The sequence below is a fragment of the Teleopsis dalmanni genome, chromosome X (assembly GCF_002237135.1).
Source record: "Teleopsis dalmanni isolate 2A chromosome X, ASM223713v2, whole genome shotgun sequence".
NCBI classification, from domain to species: domain Eukaryota; kingdom Metazoa; phylum Arthropoda; class Insecta; order Diptera; family Diopsidae; genus Teleopsis; species Teleopsis dalmanni.
In genome coordinates this window covers 74129911-74152970 of record NC_051848.1, presented here as the reverse complement: position 1 = coordinate 74152970, position 23060 = coordinate 74129911, and the positions used below count along the sequence as shown (strand labels likewise).

The window sequence follows — 23060 nt, the reverse complement described above, 5'->3', positions numbered from 1 at the left end:
ATACTTGGAATTGGCCCCTGAAGTTACACACGCATCTGATACTGGTGTAGGATCGAGTTGATCTGATGATTCCTTTGCTAATTCAATAACAGAACGACTGTTCTCACGGTGGCGTAAATTTGCTCTGGAACGTTTTTTTGGCTTCCTAACCTTCTTACGATTTGCGTTAGTAACAACGTTAGGGTCATCATGATTTGGTATATCCGGTTGATTCACTTCTTTCAAATCTATATTGGAAGTACCATTCTTACGTTTCGAGCGACGTACTGCCGTTTCATCATCTGATTCCTTATGACTGCTCATGTCATGCTGAGAATTTGCCTCTGAAGTTATACACGCATCTGGTATTAGTGTAGGATCGAGTTGACTTGGACAGCTTGTTTCATTGCAAATATTAGATGAATTCGAAACCCTCCCGTTAATACCATTCTGACATTTCGAGCGATGTGCTATCGGTTCATCATCTGATTTATCAGAAATGTTCTCGGAATGCTGGAAACTTGTTTCTGAAGATGTAGCGCTATTAGGTTGTGAATCAGATTCGGATTGCGTAGTTATGATAGATACATCATGATTTGGTATATTTCCTTGATTGATTGAATTTAAAATTGCAACGTTACGTTCATCAATTCTTTTAAGCCATTTTCGCTTTTCCAAAGCTAAGTCAATGAACGGTTTCCGTTGTGCATATGACATCGAGTTCCAGTTCTTAACAGCAAAATTTCGCAAAAGATTTTCAGAATTGGCGTCTTCTATCATGCTCTCAGATTGTTTGTCAGTTAAACCAGCGGTAGTAGCTCGAGAATGGTTTAGATTCAATGTACCTTTTGTGTATAGCACATAAACCCTTTTGTACTCATTTATGTAGTTGACAAAAGGATTTATACTAACTTTGTGCATTTTGCCTCTACGCTCTATTTTGCGCCATACGGAACTGGAACTATACCGATTCCTTTTTCCGGAACAGAAACGTTTCAAAAAAATATTAAATATTTTCTTCAACCACTGATAAGCAGAGCAAATAATATCAGTTGCTCTACCCATCGTGTAAAATGCTTTGTTTGAAATTTATATCAGAAATACTCAAATTTTCGATCTAACAAATATAGAACTGTATTCAACAAATAAAAAAAAAAATATGTTCGCTTTATGCTTGAAACTTTTTTTTTTCATTTTAAAAAATCATGGGTAGATTGATCAAGTTTTTTTTTAATTTTAAACAAGGCTACTGTGATTATTCTTTATAAAATATTTCAAATTAATATTTTCAATTACAATCTAAATACCTCGGTACCTCAGTAGTTAGTTAAAGTTATAAAATCGTGTTTATATGTTTGTTTTTTTTTGTGAAACGCTGACCCGTTAATTCTTCTTTTCTTTATAAGATATTAAGGCCATAACTAAAAGTTATAACATGTAGTTTCAAAAATAAGACTTTTAGGATAAAATGACGGATTATTTAACTTTTGTTTTTATGCAGTTCAATTTTTAAGAGATTATTGTTAATAAGAAAAGTTATGGGGCCCTGGTTGTTTGCTAATATTAAACATAACCATACAAATGTTGATATGGTCGCTAGCTTTATAAGTATATTCCCGAGCTCGGAGGTTAGTTGAGAAAACTTTTAATAAATACATATATAGGATAACTTTAAGGATGAATCAGTGATAGACTGCACGTAGTTTACTAATGAACCCTTTACATTTGACTAGGTTTTCCGTAGTAAGTTACTTCCATCTTACTGATTCTTATGCACATAGGACATCTGTAAAACGTTCGTTTTGTTAAAATACAATTATTAATCGCATCACTTTAGCTATATAATATATTTTCTTCAAATTTATTGTAGAGTCTTTCGATAAAAATTTCTTGGAATATAAGAATTGTAACCCTGTTTAATATTAAAATTATTTAGGAGCTTGCTACTCTCTTCTTCGTGGCGGAGAGAGGCCTTAAAGAACATAAGTTACAAATCAAATTTTCTTTGCGCGTCTACCAATTAGATAAAATCCAGTTATAGGGTAATGTGTAATTACTTTTTGTATAATTTTTTTTATACCACTATGTATGGTCGAAACTGAAAAAGTGAAAAGAAAACTCTTCATTCCAATTAAAGTTGGTCTGGGAATGCTTTCAATTTCTCAATACTGTAGCATCAATGAACTACGTTACTCTTATGTGGGTACCGGAACATGAGGAGCAATGAAATGGCAAACTCCCTAGCATAGAAGGCTGTATGTACTCCTTTCATTGGTCCAGAGCCGTGAACGGGAAAAACGAAATCTACTTGAATACTGAAGAATCGAAACAAGCATGCGGCAATCAAGAAGGTTTATTAATTCTGAACACATCACAGGTGACGCTAAGCTTAACCTTAGCAGAAACGATAAAAACTCTACACTGAATTTCTTATAGGACACTGTAGACTTAATTACCACATGAATAATATAGGTGTGATAGAAAGTGATTCGTGTCGACTCTGTCATGAAGAGAAGGAAACATCAGAACATGTTCTATGCAACTGCCCAGATGTAGACAAACTTGGAAGCGGGATCTTGGTCTCAATTCAAATAGGTAAAATTAAGCTCACAGCAATTACGAGATTTTTAAGTAGTCTAAAATTGCTTTAGTTGGGCTTTAAGGTGGGGGTACATTCACAAAAGATTCATAGTCTATTATTTAAAAATAATAATGTTCGCTAGAACACTTTTATTTATCTCAGTTAAGGCAATTATCTATCTCTAATAATAGATAACAGACCGAATCATAAGTTAGAATAGTTGGATTTAGCTAGCGTCATATAGAAAAGTTCATCCATCAAACTAGCTTTCATGTTTCATATGTTTTCCTTAATGAAAACATATATTTAACATTTATATAAAAACCCATATATAAAAATATTTATAAAAATATATATGTATCATAATATTTATGTAAAGATTTTTTTATTCAAAATGTTAAGTATATTATATAATATAATATGTATTAAGCATATTAAAAATTGATTAAAAGTTTAGATAAAAGTTAATATAAAATTTAGAGCTACAAACTTTTTATATTTTATGATACGGAATCTATTTCAATTAAAGTATAGGATAATACAGATTATAAATTCTTAAATCCAAAAATTTAATTTTTAATGAAGAATATGGTTAGGTTAAGCTACAGCTGTTTCGGATACTGCCAAATATCCATCATCAGTGGTCTTTTGAAACAATTCATGCAAGTGCTTAGAATTGAACTCACTTAAATATGAATTGAGGATTTGTATGTGAACATACATATGTTAATTTATCTTAACCAATTTTTGATTTTTGGCAATTTTTGTTTTTGCAACAATTGTTTTCTATTCGTAACGCATAAACCACAGTTATACAAGTTTACTGAACTGTATACTTGCTTTAGATTTCTTGCATTCTGAGTTTTGGATATAATCGAATTCTATAGTCAAGGACATTAAGAACATCATAGCAAGTTCGTATTACAAAGTTTTATGCTCTATGACTGAACCCCTCTATTGAAAGAGGAGTGATATTTACAAAATTTATACATACAGCAATTTATTTTTTATAATTAAAGAGATTTGCGAAAAGTAGTGAATTACTACAATAAAAATTATTTTTCTATATTATTTTAATTAATTGAATTTTAGGCTGACCATACAGCTGTTTCGAGTATTGCCAAATACCCATCATCATTGGTCTTGGAAATAATTCTTGTATTTAATTATTCGTATATAATTATTTTTGAGACTCCAAGTACCGGGAATCGAACTCGTGTCCTGTCAAATTTGGAGCTCAGAGTCAGCGCTTCTTAACCTTTAAAATTAAATAAATTCTTCGGCTGACCATAGAACTGTTTTGGAAATAATATTATATATGTTATGTGAATTGTGTTTGAAAATTATATATCAATTTTTTATATACAAACCGTATGCTATATATAAAAAAAATAAAAATTAAAATTTATATAAAAACAAAATATATGAAAAATATAATATAATAATATTATTAAATATTATAATAATAATATATAATAATATAATCTAATCAGTGTTGTATATAGTCTAATCAGACTGCCGCTGCCGATCCGCTTACTTGTCTGTAAACTAATAGTAGGTACATTTATACTTTATATATATATATATATTATACCTAATATTTTTTTAATACTAATACGCTTGTCTTTCACAAGTAGGGTAGTATTTTTTTGGAGGATATTAGCACCGGTCTTCACACAGCGCTTTGAGTATTTTTCCAGTCTGCTTCACGTTTTGGCTTGAGGCATACTAATCTATATCCTATGTAATGTTTATGATTATTTTCAAATAGTTAGATTGTAATTAATTTAAATTAAAACTTATTTAAAGTTTGTTCATGGATAGTCATAATTTATCATAAATCAAGTTTTTTTTATTAATTAAAGATGAGAATTAATATTTTTTTTATAAGAAATTTTTTTTAAATTATTTCTTGATTCTTGATTTCTGGATTTTTTGATTCTTGATTCTTGATTCTTGAATTTATGATTTCTTGATTGTTTATATTAATAAAAAATAATAGGAAAAAATTATTATGAATTACTATTTGAATTACTATTTATATTTGAGGACATTTGTTCTGCATACGTTTGCAAAGCACTGAGATAAGCTGGTTCTGTGTAGAATGGGGCCCATTCCTGATTAGTTGACGGATCATAGTACATATTAGATTGTGACATATCATTATCCGTTATAGGCGCGCCTCTAATAAAATCATTAAGTTGTGTAACTGGCATATCTTCTGTTATAGCATGAAGAGAGTTGAACCATTGCGCTTGATAAAATGATAGTAATTGCATATATAATTCGTCTGCTGTGATGTGTGAACTTGTTGGTAAATTTGCAGGTAACATAGCTGGTTGTGTTGATACCGAAGGTGATGAAAGTATCTGTGATCCAGGAACATTTTTTGTTAATGATGTTTGCGTTGATACTGAAGGTGGTGTAAGTAATGGACGTGTAGAAACATCATAAGGCAATGATGGCTGATATGTATCCACGGACAATGAAGGTTGAGATATATCGCTAAACATCGGTATTTCATTGAGCAACTTTGGTTCAAGTGTTTGGGATATTTCACTGTTAAGTAATAATGATTGCTGTGATTCGCTGAGTACTGATGGCTGAGGTGTATCCTGAGATAATGGTGGTAGCGGAGGCGGAGGGGGTGGGTAAAGTACATTATATAAAATTGTTTGCATAATATCCATATTACATTCGTATGAACTTGCATATGGCATTGATCGTATACCTGTATCCATTTCAGTGTCATTTGAAGTAGTTGTTGATATGACTTGCATTTGATTAGCTGGTGATTCAATTTTTAAATCCCTAGTTTCCAGCTGAATATTATACGAATCAACAGGATTCATATTGTTTGCATAATTCATATCATTAGCCGATTCTTTTGTTTGGTTACCATGAATTTGTAATGTGGATTGCATTGCTGCTTGAGTAGACTCACATGTAGAAGTCAAGCTTGCATAATTAATATTGTTAGTCGATTCTTTTGTCTGGTTAACATGAATTTGTAATGTGGATTGCATTGCTGCTTGATGAGGTTCACATGTAGAAGTTAGGCTTTGAGTGTTATTATTTGTGAAAACATTGGAATAATCGATAGACTGTTTGGAATAAGTAGGGTACAATAATTCATCTTCTGGATCTTTTGGTACAGAAACAGCTGTTACATTAGATGATTGTGGTAATTCTTCGACGAGACGTTGTAAAGCGTTTGTAGAGGTATTCATATTGTGACATTCAGACACATTGACGATGGTTTCCATGTTGCATTGTTTATTTAAATCATCATTAATGGTACTAGTAGCGTTGTTAACAGATTTATTGATCAAGTAATTAAATTTGTCTGTCAATGCTTTCGAAAACTGAATTTTCTTTTTGTTATCTTTTGTAGATATAGGCATGCTGATCAACGAATAATTTCCAAAGACGTCTTTTGTTTTAGACATACTTTCCGACTCCTTAACGGTTATTACTGGTGAGATTGAAGTTGCGGTTGCGGCCTTCTTTGTGATTTCTTTATTCTTAGAATTATCTTCTAATTTACGTTTTCCATTATTCTCTATTTTATCAGAATCTAAAGCGAATAATTTAGTCTGTACTTTTGCAGTGTTCATTTGGGTCTGCAGTTGTGTTGAGTGCGAATTAATTACTGAGCTCCATTGACCATTCTCTGATGAATTAGAAGAAGTGAATGATTTTATAAAGGTTGGTTCATTTTTGGTTCTATAAGTAATTGATGCTCTATTTGCAGGCTCATTCGCAATAACCTGATCGAGAGATACGTTTTTAGATGTTGTTGCACAAGAACTCGAATTCAGTCTATTGAATGATGACAAATAAGATTTACTTATTGGTGCTTCTCCACTCTTGTTTAATTCTGCTGTTTTTATTATAAAAGGTTTAAAGGTACCAATATTATTTGTTTTAAGTGATGGAAACACGCTATCAGACGTAAGTACAGCATCAGTTTTTGACATTTCAGCTGTTCTAGTTAATGCTTTCGCATTGCTTGCTGCTGAATTTGCTGATAATTTCTCTGTAATGCTGCCTAATTGGAAAGCCTTATTACCGTCTTCTATTAGATTGGATTTGTGCTGGCACATTGATTCCTTATCTTCAGTAAACACACTTGGTACAGGCAATATGTTTTCCTTTCGAGTTGTTAAATTTCTTAATTTTAACTCGTTCTCGTATTCAACAAACTCTTCAATTAATGTCTTATATGACACGTCTTCCAATTCATTATTTGGTTCATCATGGCATTCATTTGATACATCAACAGTTTTGGCTACATTTGCATTTCCACCATTTGGACTTTGTGTATTTTTCAGCTCAGTGATTGTTGAGATATCTTTTTTTTCTGGCAGTTCATAGATATCAAGCACTTCTTTAGCCAGGCCCCGCAATTCATCTATACTTATACCGGCTATATAAACATCCCACCAGTACTCTTGGGTAGGTGTTTTGTTACACCAATCCGTTACTGAAAATTTAGATAATTCGCACGCAAGATTCAGAAGAGCTACTGCTATGATCTCTGGCTCCCACTCAATGCACAAAATTATACCATATGAGTCATTAATGAAATTCCAAGCCATTTGAACGATATCTTGTATTACTGCTTTGTCACCTTTGATTCCTTTGGCATACTGAATTAAAAACTTATAAGGATGCTCAGTGTCGAAATCAAAGTGAATTGTTTGCAGTAATATTTTTTCAAGTACGATTATATCCTAAAAAAATCCATATAGTAAATTATTCTAACGTATATATAAAGATTAAAATACTTTTTCAGGCCACGAACCAAATGTAGATATATAAACCGGTGGTAACAAAAATTCGGCTGTTGCAATGATATCTCGACACTTCTTTGGCGTTTCCTCTACTTTTCCCGACAACATAATACAAGCACACGCAGTAAAAAAACGTGGAAACATCCTATGAGAATGCTTCAAGTAAAAGCGGTGATACATAACAACAGCAGTTGCTATCGTGTTATGGCCAATCTTAAGACGCATTCCACAATCACTGATAAAACGAGCACCTTCTTTGCGATAGCGCTTCTCGGTTTCAATTGATACGCCATCTTTAACTGAAGGTGTACAGCTAAGATCGATCTTTCCGAAACTCCAAACCATTTTTGCAAAGAATATCTTAAAACTTTGAAACAGCGATTTTTTTAAATTTTAAATTTATTTGCCTAAAAATAAAAAAAAATGAAATAATTTGCGTTAAATTAAAACGATTGTTGATAATTGATGATTGATTTTACCTGGTTTAAAAATACTCTTATAAGCAATGGTTTTACTGGAACTGTACTGTAGATACTATAAAGTTCAATACAATCACCGTCAATCACCTTTGGATAATCACCGTCAACAATTTTTGCAAATTAATCGTGGAATTTATAATCAAGTTCTTAATAAAAAAAAACCAAAAAAAAAATTTTTTAAAACGTCAAAATTATACATTAGCTCTAAAAATATTTTCAGATATATTTTAAGATACTTTTTACATACCTTTCTTCGTATATGCAGAGTTCATATTAATTTTTATATTATATAAATTAATTTATATATATTATATATATATTATATATATATATATATATATATTATATATATATATATATAAATTCACATTTAGACAGCCATGAGCTTTAATACTTACTATTGAAACGGAAGCTCCTAATTAGTTTTGCAAGCGTTATTGATACTTCTATAAGCAATTGTCTTCACCAGACCTAAATTAAATATTATAAAATTATTTAATACCTCAGACAAATCGTCTTCCACAATTTTCGCATAGAAAACGAAAATTTTTTTTTACAAATCGTTCCTAATAAGAACTAGAAAAATTTTGAGCCAATGTTAAAATTTTTATTACAACACCAAAAATATTTTTTTTTTTGTGTATTAAATATTGAATTAACATATACATACCCTAATTTATATATGCAAAGATATTTTGCAATAAATATTTCACTTATTAATCACAGAATATTATATAACTTTTACACTTATAAATGAAAAAAAATAAACTACTATAAACCAGCTATCTTCTTTCCATTACATTTAAAAATTTCTTCTTCTTTAATAACGGCTACTCAATTGACATTAACTGAATGACAGCTGAATCTAGGTTTTCGATATTTTTTTAAAAAAAAACTATTGTGAATGGCATATAAAAATGCTGTAGTGCATAGTTATTTTAAACAATAAATGTATTATATAAGAAAACAAATTGTGTGTCTATATATATATATATATATATATATATCAATATATCAAAAATCACATTTTTATACAGTATATGAGAGAAAGTATATAAATTTGTTCGTATGTCTATAATCAGAACTGGCAAGAAAACTTTGTTGGTGAATATATGTATATATATGTTGCATAAAAATGTAATATTTTTAAATATTAATATCAAATTTAAAAGAAATTAATATAAAAAGTAATCGAAAAACATAAAGTATAACTATTTTGAAATATTAAGTAATTTTAAAACTAACATTTTAACATTAAGAGACATTTCTAAATAGGTTTTAAAAATTTTACTGCTGTTGTTTATGAATTTATTTAATTACATCAATGAAAATGCCAACAAAGAATAACACCAGATATCAAACTTTTCGCGTAGCTCTTAATCTGGAATAGTTGGGTCCATTCCGGATATTTGATTATTTACATAAAAAGCAAACATTTTTATTTTTCTTACGGTTCATGTGTAGATATTTGTTTATTAGTATTATTAACTAATTTATTTGCAGCACAAAAGAAAAACTAATTTATAGTACTTTTTTACAATTTGGAACTGAATAAAAATTAATAATAACTTAAATTATTTTAATGTTAAATAAAATACGTTTCTTATTATTACTGGGCTTAAGTCGTTAATTTAACACTGTACACTGAAGATAGTTTATGAAATAGATCGAAATGTCTGTAATACAAATAATTTTTTATAAAAATTATAATACAATTCAATATTTAACGCAAATTTATAAGTGTAATTTTTATTTAAAAAAAAAACATTTTTAATTTTTGTGTGTTAAATTAACGACCTAAGCCAAATAATAATAAAAAAACATATTGAAAACTGGTTGTAATAACAATTTATTGAATAACCTAACCAAAATGTTACAAAGTAAAATTTTCTTCTAAAACCTATGACAACATTAAAGTTGCTTAATATTTTCTTTAAATTGACTATATGTATATTAATAAATTTTTGTATATCTAATTAAATATAAACATTGTCTGAATTAACAATGTGCTATAAAATGAAATTGCAAATCTATTGTGAATGGAGTATGCAGTCGCAATAAAATATGCATTTGGGAATAATATATAACGATTATTTATTCAATTATTTTAAATATTTAAATTTAACTCAAATATCAAAAAAAAAATGTATATTATTGATTATTAATAATTGTTTATGTATAAAGTTTTCTATATGTACTATAAATACATATTTAATTCTATATATTTGTGTTATTATTTGATTATGTGATTAATAAGTAATATTTTCTTATTAAGCTTTTAAAATTGTTTGCAATGCATTAGGACACATAAGATATTTAATGAAAAAAAAAATATAACAAAAAGTTATAAATGTACCTATCTTATTTTTTTTAATGAAAAAACTTACCTCGCTTATTGTAGTTAATATAATGGCAGCGTTTAAAATAAAAATTTTATGTTTTTCCAAAAAATTTTACACAAGAACCGTTCTTAACATTCGCACTTCAATAAAATTCAAATCTTATAAATATGACATATGCTACTGAATTTATTTAATAACTTAAATAGGAAACGAATTTTGGCAAGTAAAAATTTTTTGACACACTACTAAGTTTATATTTTCGTATTTAACTTATTTTTGATTTCATTTTTGCTACTTTTATTTTCTACAATCCACATGATATCACATGCAATAAAGTGAAAGATAAAAGCGCATTTTTTAAAATAAGCAATTTTTCAATAAATGTAATTGAAAATAAAAGAAAATACAGTCGCAAGTGAAGATAAAATTTTAACTAAAAACATAACGGTGAATAATTTAACATTTGTTGTTTTTAATCAATATTTTTTAAATACAAAATAAAAACTAATATATGCACAAAAATGTTAACAATTTAATTTTTATATATTTTACTTTATAACTCTTTAATTTAACTCTAAATAATTACATTAAAAAGTGAATTTCCAACCTAAATAAATTGTTTTTGCTTTTCTCACGAAACTAAATATGACATTTTAATTTCAGGTTTTATATATAAATATCTCTCATTTTTATCGCATGATATATAACATACTTTGTACCTGGGCAAAATTAAAGAAACCGCAACAATGTCGCCTTAGAAAACCATAGTTCATTCTGTCAGTGTTGCGGTTTTTGAATTCTAAGTATAAAAAATTCAGATAATACTAATACCATGTTTCCACTGCTTACTTAATAAGTTATTTAAATAAACTTAATATTTTGTCGCTTCCATTGACTATGTTATGTTAATTATTGCATGTGAAAGAATTTTTATGTGTCAGAAGTTCTTCGAAAATTCTAAAAGAGCTTCAATTTGTTTACATAAACATCATTTAATAATATATCATACAAAAAATTAAATATATAACCAATCTATTATATTATATCATATATATATATATATATAAAGGTGCGCTGACCTTAAACTTCAAATTTGGCAGGACACGAGTTTCACCATCGGTACTTGCAGTCTCAAACAGTTATATACGAATAATTAAATATAAGAAATAATTCCAAGACCACTAATGTGGGTATTTGGCAATACTCGAAACAGCTGTATGGTCAGTCAAAAATTCAGTTAATTAAAATAATAGAAAAAGAATTTTTGTTGTTGTAGTTCATTACTTTTCGAACATACACATTTTCCATTACATATTTAATTAGTAAAAAAAAAAGTTTTTTAAATACTTACTTCTCAGTGCGTTTATCTACAGAAACTTCAGAAAAGGGGTTTTATGGACACCTCGTTAAAAGTAAAAACGAAGGTCCACAACTTCACACAAAGGTTTAGGTAAATATTTCGTAAGTGAAGTTTAAAATCACAACAATATAACTTATATATAACTTACATATATAAAAAGAAATTTGAATGTTGTAATTATATTAACTTTTTTATTTATTTATTTTAATAGTTGTTTTTAATCACTTTAATTGAAGAGTTTTTTTATTTTAAATCAGAAAAGAACAGCAATTTGTTGGAGTTTCGGGTGGAACGCCATCCATGCTCATCTCCACATCCATTATCAGATCCAATATCTACATCGGATGATTCTGAAAAGAAGAAAGAAAGATAATATAAATGAAATCCTGCAAAGTCTTTAAATTTAATGAAAGCATGCAATATTGCTTTGTCGCGATTTACTTCTCCACCTAAAATGACTAAGCATTTTTGGTGACTAAGCAGCGATGAACTATTAATATTATTATTATTAATTGTAATTTATAATAATTATTATTATTATAATAATATTATTATAAGTTACATTAAGTAGTTTATTTTTGCAAATATTTAGAACAGTTAGATTAACTTATTTTGTGCTTCAAAATTAAATATTAAAATTCAGTTAACTTATAGTTTTATGTTATATTTTCAAGATTAAATATTAAAATTATGTTGTTTAAATGATTAGTTTTTAAGATAATTGATAGTGTCCTGTAAAATAAAACAAAACTCAATGAAACTAAAGCTCATCATCTTATTTATCCTCCATTTAGATCGTCGTCATGTAATAATGAAACTTCTTCTGGTTGTTGTCATTCTAAAACTAAAACTAGTTGTTTTTAAATTTAAATAAACTAAATATTTTTTAAATTTTCCTCGCTTTTCATTTTAAAAGATTTATTTCACACAATACCGAAAATTTTGTCAATTCATTTGTAAACAAACGAAAGTTCTTTAATAATTTTTTTTGACATATATGTAAAAGCTCTATTTGCTATATAAATTAGATCATTATAAAGTGAACGTTCACTTATAAATATATATGAGCGAGTGTTTAAATGAAATAGTATAAATTTTCTATTAATATGAAAGCAAAAGTACTTTCTGTCATTGTCGACAACAAAAAATCTTCAAGACTTGTTTTAAATTTCTGATTTAACAAAGTATAAAGTCATGGCATTTAAATTATGTCATCAGCAAAAATGATCGGTTTGCGCTATTCACACACTTATCAGCTGATTCAGCTCTTTATGCACATTTCTTTATTCAGCGCGATAGCGGCCTCTATTTGTGAAAAAGAAACACCAGCGCCACCTAATTGCGAGTAACGACTCCAGCAAACACACTCCTGGCATCACTACCAGGATTTGTACGACATATTGATGTAAGAATAAAATATGAATTATTCTTATTGCCAGTACAATAGACAGTAGAATAATATGATAAATAATATATCGAGTTAATTTAGTATTATCTACTGTGAATCTACCACATACTCCTTGCACTTATTCAATACCTAAATAGGAAATATATGAGAAATCATTGTATACATTTACAATTTATTTTAATATATGCACGACATGTTAGACATGTAAAATTGTTAGACCTCTTTATAATTAGGTCAATTTCCTTGACATATATCCTCCAATAAAACAATTTTTAATGCTTAAAAATACTTGTCCTCATTGCCTAAACCAGTAAACATAAAAGTAAAAAAAAATTCAAACAAATTTTTATATAAATATGCATATAGACAACACGAGGTCGTGAATAAATTTGTTTATATATGTTTCTATAATTTTTAAACTTCTAACATCACTAGTTAATGCTAAATGAGCAGTATTATCTTATAATTTATTGCTTTTATTATAATAATTGCGATTTGTATTTATTCATATCTTGCATTTTTTAATGAACACAGAAATTAAAAATTCCTTAATACACAATAAAATTTTTCACAATTACTAACCTTTCAGTCATTTTCACAACTTTTCTTAAAAAAATTACTTTTTTAAAATATTTAAATAAACTCATTAACACTCGCAGGAGTTGTAAATAATAAACAGCTGATTGAAGTTTTCCATTTTCTTCCAAAACCCATTCACAATAGGTCAGTTTTAAAATTTGGCACCATTATAGTGCGACGTGTTCATTCGTTAAGCACTTTCAGCAAAGTGGGCTTATTTTAAAGCATTTTGTATTTGCTTTGCATGTTAATTTCTAACCGACACCTGTTTTATTAATGCATACATGTCAAAGAAATACACCTATTAAAGAAAATGTCTTAAAATTTGACACTTTCGCAAATTGCCAACACAGAGTACAAGTTAATTCGTTAAATGGGCTTGTGCTAATTCGTTAAATGATTTGAACTGCCAAATCAGTTGTTATTTCCTTATTTATTTTGAATATAAGGCGTAGTCCTAAGTGTGGCAAAAAAGACAACAATTCGCTTGCTTAAGGCCGTTAAAACAACAACACTACTTTCTATATATAAACGACCAGTTATGATGTAGCCAAACATTTCAGTTTTGTATTACTTATTAGGTCTGTTCTACGAGCTACTCATAGTAACTTTGAGTAACACTGTATATACACAAGTGCGTTCCACCAACAAATTTTCGAGTGAATGAGAGCATCTGAGGGAGCGTAACATCCCTGTCGAAATTTGCCCGTACATATTATTTCCAGTAAAATTTGTGTTGATGTGTGAATCAGCTGTTTCATTGTTTATTTGCGCGGTAATGGTAACAACTAATTTTATTAATTTTCATCTAATTTACCCTACTTGAAATTCTGGTAAATACCAACATTTGCTGCCATACCGACATAATTTACTTTTTACCTCAATTTACCATCAATTTACTCGAACTCGCACACGGCCTTAATTTTATAATTTTTATTCTTTGAATAGTCTTTAGTTCTTAACAACACTGCGATAAATATTCACAATAGATTATCATAGTAAATCAATTATATTGTGTAGTAATATTTTACTTATTGGCAGCACTGCACACATTTTCACAATAGATTTTTACCAGGTGAAGTAGTATGCAAATGCAATTGGCTGGTAGTCTTGTTTTGACGCTCGTCAAGCTTGAACAGATATTTGTAGAGCGTGGAGAGCTGCGCGCAGAAAAGTTATTTTGTTTATTTTGATCACAGTGGCGGTATAAATTTTATTAAGTCTATTTCAGTTCTTTTTTAAAATAAATTAATTTTGTAAAAAAAAGTTTTCCAAAATACAAAATTATTTCAAACAAAAAATAGAATAAAAAAGTGTATTCTTCAGATATAAACAAACAAATCTGCATCAGTTTTTGTCTTGTGTGCGATGTAGCGTTGTGTATGCCAGTTTCCTCAATTTATGTGCACCTCAAGCTTTCATTCATAAATTTCTTATTTAATTATTAAATTATATTTTGATTTTTATTTGTTTACATATATAGATATATATGTATATATGTGTATGTCTGTATGTAAATATGAATTTAATAATTTAAATTACAGATTTGTCAAACAAATCTAGTTTTTAATAAAATATATATTATATAAAATATTATTTTATAACAAAAAAAAAATTTTTTATCTTCTTGTGTTTGGTGAAGTTCTGCTCCGGAAGTACATTTATATCAACAACTAAAGCAACGTATAAAAAATATAACAACCATAAAAAAGTGCAAGTGAAATTGATTTTTAACCAAGAACAAACATAATCAATCAAAATGGTACAAAAATATCAATCGCCCGTCAGAGTTTACAAATACCCCTTTGAGTTGGTGATGAAGGTGAGTGTTGTCTCCAAACAATATATAAAATAATAAATAATAATTCTTAAATCAAAAGTGAACTCAAAAGTGATCAAAATTCTATAGGAGTTCATTATGAAGCCGTCGAAGCGTAGACAGTAAATATAGTTCTCCAATTCGTTTCCGTATCTTCCACATTGGATGCCAACTGTTAAAAAGAATTTTGTGTCTTGATCCCATAAAGTATGGGTATTGTTAACATATAATATTGTATATTAAATCAATGCATAAAACTAATAATCTCAGCACAATGTTTTATATAATTATAGCAAATATTGACAAACACAGGAAAAGCTCTTAGCACTCAATTCCAACTGTATCTCAGTTATATCCGAGACAAATCAGTTGGTTAAAGTCCAGTTTACCACACTTAAGAGTACTACAAAACAGATTCTTAAACTTCACTTATACTTGCAAAATTTAATGATTACGATTATCTATTAGATTATCGAATTTATATAGTCGGTTTATTTGTTTCTGCAGAGTTCCACCCATCTCACTGACTAGTTTGTGTATCCTTCATAAGCTTCGTGAGGCATCTGTGTGCATCTGTGAGAGGTGTTGCTATTCTCAACAGAATAAAATAGAATAGAATAGAAAATCTACGGGATACTGTCTCTCGGGAATAGAACATAATTGATTTTTTGTATTACTTTTCCTCACCTTGTTGCACAGAATACACTCCATCCTTGGAATAAAAGCTAAAACATACGCTGTTGAGGATATTCTAACTTCTGACGAATATAGGAATTTCAAATCTAATAGTATTTTCTTGGTACAGATCAAAGCCGGACAGTCTGAATCTGAATCTGACTAGAAGTCTTATTCGCTTTCAAGCAAGAACGACATTTTATCAGTTGAGAGAGACCATGTTAACAGTATTTAAGCACAGAAGTACTGTGCATTTTACATTATATCATTATTATTTTTTTAGACGTATAGAACCTCAAAGTTAACATGGAAAATCAAATTGTGGTTTATGGCTCTCCTCTAGACGTCATTTATGGCGACTTTTCAATTTTCTTAATTTCAAAAGATATTAACATAAGTAAGTTTTACACTGATATATAAAAACATTTTATTTAATATGGAATTTTTTTTTCAAAAAGTGCACGTTTTGAAATTTCAAGAAAGCATAAGTCTGATTCCTTGGGTTTCTTGGTATCATAAATATACGTGTATGTTACGAAGGTAACCTTTTGGACTAAAAACATCAAGCCAATTTCTCCATATTATATCCATTTTCATTAAATATCGATTAATTATTAATCTTATTAAATATTATATTACACTATATTTAATGTAATTATTATATTGAATAAGCTGTTGAGACCTCTAGGTATTAAGCCTCTAACCACATTATCTGTGATGTCACAGATAAATTACTTCTTACATTCAAAAAACAGTTTATATTCATGGTATGGAATAAAATACTAATTTTTTATTTAATTTTAGCATTGAAAAAAATATAATAAACAATAGTCATTATTGCTTATTATGACGACAAATTTACAGACTAAATCTAAACTCAAATTATTATTACAAAAACTGTGACAAGAAATAATATATATATTATACTTAATTAGTTTTCTTATTTTCTTGATATTTTAATGTATGCATCTGCAACTATGAATATAAGTAAAAATCAAGTTTAAAAATCAGAACTTACATTCAATGAATATTGCAGAATATGAAGACATCAGATACTTCCGGTGTTCTTGTCCTTCATAGCCTTATTTGCTGAGATTGATAACTATCTCTATATAATATTACAGCTCAATCACATATTAAAAGATTTCCTATTTTCTAATTTAATTTTTCATTAGAAAATCTTTATGCTCTTTAGACCCATCGTTTATATATTCAAAAACCGGTTTATATATACACAATCACATAGAAGCAAAGGATTTTTTCCTTGTCCTTTGATGAAACACTATTCAAAACCATAGTTCACGATCGGTCCTTGAAATGTTCTCAATTAAACACGGTAAAATTAATTATTGCACCCCATTATTCCTGCATATAACATATCTATGTCAATTTCAATTTATTCTTAAAGGTAAAATTGGTTTCCAGCAATATATATAGTGCCAAGATCTTTTATTATTTCGTATATGTTTGAGATGCAACATTCGTTATTTAGAGAGAACATTTTTCGTATATTTGTATTTGTTTGATTGTTATGTAAAGGTTTCTTTGGGTTTACGTTATATCGGATATTTGTTATATCGTGTATTCATTATATCGGATATTCGTTACCTTGGGTATTCGTTATATCGGGTATTCATTATGTTGTGTATTTGTTATATTTAATGTTTGTTATATCGGGTATTCGTTATATTGGATATTCGTTATATTGGATATTCGTTATATCGGGTATTTCTTATATCGGGTATTCGTTATATCAAATATTCGTTACATTGGGTATTCCTTATATCGAGTATCCGTTAATTTGGATTATCGCGCTATCCATCAAAATGAGAGTTTACTATATATTATTACACACGTATATTATTAGACAACTATATTTACCTCCTCTTCAAATGGTTGATATTTTTTTTCTAATATCATCGTTACGTTAGCTATCTCTATTAGGTAAGATATTCCCAAAGATGAAATGTTCTCTATACAAAAAGTATCCGAAATATATGATTGTTTAGATTAGAATAGAAATAAACAAGGGTACTGTCTTCTAATGGAGCAGAGCACTGTGACTACATAGTTGATCTTTTGTGCTGCTACAAATCCTACCCCGAACAGAAGGCATTACCCTCTTCGAATGAAAGCTAAAATAGCAACCGTTGAGGACCTCCTAATGTCAGAAGAGGAAAGAGTAATTCTTGCTCCTTCTGATTGTTTACTAATAATAATAAAAAATATATATATACGCCATTGACAGTAGAAGTACTCTGTCGATGGCTTTCATTTTACTTTAAAGTATGGTTTGTTCCTAATTTGTTTTTTAAAAAATGGAGAGACAAGGTGATTTTAAGTTCGTTCAACAAATTTAAGGTGTGTGATTGATCAAGTTTAAGTCTAACTTAAATATCATCTCACAGACCATGTTTAAAGGTTGAACCTCTTTAAAAAATTCAGGCCATCGTTGTTTCATAGTAATTAAAGTTATGATTTTTATAAAATCATGTTTTTAAACTACCATAGTTCAGAGTTAACTAGTTAACTAATGAACTAGTTTGAACTAGTTCAGAATTAACTAGTTAACTAATGAACTAGTTTGAACTAGTTCAGAATTAACTAGTTAACTAAAATTTTAGTTTTTAAACTAGTTCAGAGTTAACTAATTAACTAATGAACTAGTTTGAACTAGTTCAGAATTAACTAGTTAACTAAAATTTTGGTTTTAAAACTAGTTCAGAGTTAACTAGTTAACTAATGAACTAGTTTGAACTAGTTCAGAAACAAAAACTAGTTTGAACTAGTTCATTACTATAAACTTTGCGACGATTCACGTGATTATTGTTGTATAACTTAGGATTACTTTTTCTCCATATCCAAAACCTTACTTACCACTTCACAGAAAGATCGACCATTGATTTCTATTTCCAAAACATAAATCACCCCTACATAAGAACTGTTTTAAGACACAATGATTTTAATAATGATTGTGAATTCACACAGAGGCGTGACAGTCACATCAAAATCTGTACCCATGCAAATGGTTTTGGAGATTGAGCACATTTTTATTGTCGTTAATGGAGTTTATTTTAATTATCACAATATTTATTGTTAAAAATTTTTATTTATTTTCGTATCTATTATATTATATTATAATTATAGAAAATCAGTACTATAAGGAATCTCTAGTAAAGTATATCGAATTGCAAATTTTACTATTTTGTCATCTAAATAATCACGTAGAATGTTGTTTATATTATTGTTTATTTTGTATTATATTAATTAACTATATATTTATCACCTGTGTATATATTCTATATATATACTACACGAGTATATATTCCTCTCCTGGAACCATATTTACTTATTTTTTTATATCTTATGTGTATTCAATTAGATATGCTAACACATTATTATCTTCAGATGTTAAATACGGTTGACCTTCATTTTCATTTGCTGTCGTTTTCATTAGCGTTAGATACAAGTATCGTCTCAGATACAAGATACAGATGCAATTAAATTTAAATATGTTTGTTTGTGTGTTTGTGTGTTTATATACATATTTGTGGATATGAAAGTAATATTGCGAAAACACGTTAACTATCTTATGTGTCTTATATTGAGTTACGGTTGCGGTGCTGGTATTTTCGCCAACTCGATTTGTGGTGAACTCAAACTGAAGTGAAAATTGTAATGAAAACTTTACGTTTTGGTTTCATATTTTGTTGCAACTGAAAGGTTTGTTTTTATATTATATTCTCTTTTTTATTTTAATTTCTAAGCTAAAACTTTGTTTTGCATTATCAATTGTTAGAATTTCAAATAGCAGCATCCGCTTTTTCATTCGCTGATATGAACACGCCAAAGTATATTGTTGTTCTTACTATTGTCTACCGCAGAGTGATCATTGCTCGTCGAGGCTTCCCCATTCAGCTCTCGAACACCTCACATACTATGTATAAAACACATTTTATTTCAACTTACTTATTTATACATTTTAATCAGGAAATACTTTTGCGCATTGGTTTTATAAATTGCTCTTATCCACATATAGATATACCTAGATACAGATGTACGAGTTTATATGACATAAATCTTAAAAATGTTTTCGTCGCTTATTTTTAAGCAATTTCCTTTATTAAACATAGTTTTCTTTTTTATATAAAAAACTTTTTTTAAATACATTTTTCTCTTATTAATTTTTCTTTTATGCTATGTATGTATCTATATGAATGCATTTATATGAGATATGTTATTTATACACGTACTATTATTTCCATTCTATTAGCATATCATTATTTCCTTAGAACTACAAAAGTTCTTGGACAACCTCACATACGATAGTCTAAAGTGCTTTAGTACTTAGGCGATTGACTGCACACGACATTCACACGTTTGTCTACATTTTTATGACAGTTTAATTATTACTCAGAAAAGACTGTGTAGATTCATTTCTAATTGCCTCCCTGTAAGTAACTTGAAAGCTTGTAAATTGTCTTCTGTGAAAAAGCAATAAGCTATTTTAGTTTATTTTCTTCATAATATATGCTATGTAATTACAAAGAATTCTGAAACTATAAAAATACGAATATCACAGCATAGTTTCAAGTAAACAAAATGTAACTTTTATCAACAATGAATTCTTTTAATAACTATTTGTTTAACACCAATATTTGTCCGGCTTCCAAGAAAATATTGTATAAAATAATATTTTATAGCCTATTTATATTACAAATATAAATTGCAATAAGAAATAGACATGGTACCGGCTCCAAACACAGCGAAGCACCGCGACCATAGTTGATCTTTTGTGCTGCTACAGACCCTAACCGAAAAGAAGACATTCCGTCCTACGAATTAAAGTCAAAATGCAGCTATGGAGAACTTACTAATGTCAGAAGATGAAAGTAATTCTTGTCCTAGTCATTTCATCCTGGTCCAGATCAAGGCTGTACAGTCACAGGGAATGTGACTGGAAGTCTCGTCTGCTTCTAAACAGAGTCGACAATCTATCTCTTTAGACAGACCCATTTTGTTAAGGTGATGACGCAGTCTATGGTGACCCGTTAAATATCCCACCAGCAACCTCAACTCTGTTCTGCTGGGGAAGGATACTTTACCGTGTCAACTATCGTCATGTATATTAATCGTGTTAAGTTGCCCTATTTCCTTCCCTTTTCTCTATTTTAAAAATCATCTAGATTTATTGCTGAATAAGGCTATGTATATTTAACAGATTAGGTAAAATAACCTCTCTATAACTCCGTTTGCAGTAGATTTCTTTTCCTCTACCCCACTTTTAAAATCATTGTGATTCGTTTATGAATTTTGCCAATACTGAAAACTGCCATAAGTACTTAATAAATCGATTTGCAGTAGATTTTCTTCTCTCTTCTGTAGGCTACCTATCAATAAGATTCGTAAAGAATATAGTCTTAAAGTTCTTGAAGCAAAATAGTAACAAATCTGATACTGCTTCGTTGTTATCAAAAGTCTAGAAGTGTTGACAAAAGTCTAGAACTTTTACATTTTTTACTCTTTTAGTCTTTGGTATATATTCATATTAGACGTTCGAGTGCGTCTTATTCAATTTGGGTCAGATCTATTCTCACAATTATCTTTAGCTGTGTTTTTGCAATGATCTCGATATTCTTCGCTGACACTGCGGATCACAATTTCAAGTACTTGTTACGCCTCATATATGTCAGTTGTTTATATACTTACAAAATCTTACATTATCTTTCTGTTTACAACTATGCTTTTGCTTGTTTGCTTGTATCTAAATGTAGTTCGTTGTTTGAGTTATGGAACCACAATACCGACTCCGTTACACCCACTTCAATAATTTTTTTTTGATACGAATTATAATTATTTTACATTAGTATAAAAAATGAAAGTACTTTTATAACATCACAGAATAAAAAAAAACCAATATAATCATTACGAATGTCCGGTTATTTAAAAATTAACCGAAAATTCGTCCTTTTATTACAAAAATGGAAGTTTCATTACACAGCTTCTCCAAATGATATAATTTATCACAATATTTATTGCATAAAACATAATTTATATATTTGGGATTTTCGTAATACATTCATCTATTTTATTTGATAAATGACTACAAAAGTAGATGATTTATTAAATATATAATGTATTTTCTTTAAAGAATGTATTAGAGCTATTCCATGTAACGTGCTTTTACGGTTCTGTCCATCATTTCAAGAAAACCGTACCTAATTTTTTGCTTTCCTTCTTTTTTGGAGTCTTTTGTACTTCTTCGGACACGTCACGATTCTTCCTACACTGCTTCTTAATCTTGTTTGTTTCATCGCTTGGTTTAATTTTCTCACTATACGGCCGTTTGTTATTATTGCTTTTACCAATTAAGCTACGAGTTGATGATTCGTCTTTCATCTCACTAAAAGAACGACTGTTCTCACGGTGACGTAAATTTGCTCTTAAACGCTTTTTTGGTTCCCTAGTCTTCTTACGATTTGCCCTAGTAACAATGTTAGGGCCATCTTGATTTTGGATATCAAGTTGATTAACTTCTTCCAAATTCTTACAGTGAATACCACTCTTACATTTCGGGCGATGTCCCGTTATTTCATCATCAGATTCCTTATGGCTCGTCATGTCATGCTGAGAGTTTGCCCCTGAAGTTATACATGCATCTGGTATTAGTGTAGGTTCGAGTTGACTCTGACAGCTTGTTTCAGTGCTAATGTTAGATGAATTAGGTTGTGGTTCAGCTTCAGGTTCGGGTTCAGGTTCAGATTCGGGTTCGGGTTCATGTCTAGTTTCTGTTTCCATGTTAGATACATCATGCTTTGGTACATCAAGTTGATCAAGTGAGTCTATAATTGGAATGTTCCGTTCATCAATTCTTTTAAGCCATTTTCGCTTTTCCAAAGCTAAATCAATGAACGGTTTTCGTTGTGCATATGACATCGAGTTCCAGTTCTTAACAGCAAAATTTCGCAACAGTTTTTCAGAATTCGAGTCTTGTGTCAAGACCCTAGATTGTGTGCCAGTTAAACCAGTGGCAGTAGCTCTA

The 23060-nt window shown here is 29.0% G+C and overlaps 2 protein-coding genes across 3 annotated transcripts in view; one reads left to right on the top strand and one right to left on the bottom strand.

The window, feature by feature from the left end:
- Nucleotides 1-4549: 4549 nt before the first annotated feature.
- LOC119690238 lies at nucleotides 4550-10332 on the bottom strand. The gene is made up of 5 exons (XM_038105255.1): nucleotides 10223-10332; nucleotides 8234-8306; nucleotides 7836-7981; nucleotides 7351-7763; nucleotides 4550-7296 (listed from the first exon to the last, which is right to left on the bottom strand). Exons 4-5 carry the CDS (start codon nucleotides 7699-7701, stop codon nucleotides 4573-4575), a joined length of 3075 nt encoding a protein of 1024 aa, XP_037961183.1. The 5' UTR covers nucleotides 7702-7763; nucleotides 7836-7981; nucleotides 8234-8306; nucleotides 10223-10332; the 3' UTR covers nucleotides 4550-4572.
- Nucleotides 10333-14640: 4308 nt separating this feature from the next.
- Nucleotides 14641-23060, top strand: part of LOC119687975 (protein real-time) — a 34350-nt gene continuing 25930 nt past the window's right edge. The window contains exons 1-2 of one of the 2 annotated variants that reach the window (XM_038102545.1): nucleotides 14641-14728; nucleotides 15167-15346. In XM_038102545.1, the coding sequence (XP_037958473.1) occupies nucleotides 15284-15346 (63 nt within the window). In that variant the 5' untranslated portion in view covers nucleotides 14641-14728; nucleotides 15167-15283. Of the gene's footprint in view, nucleotides 14729-14818; nucleotides 14905-15166; nucleotides 15347-23060 lie in introns of those variants that run through there. The other variant, XM_038102546.1, reaches the window with a different exon arrangement.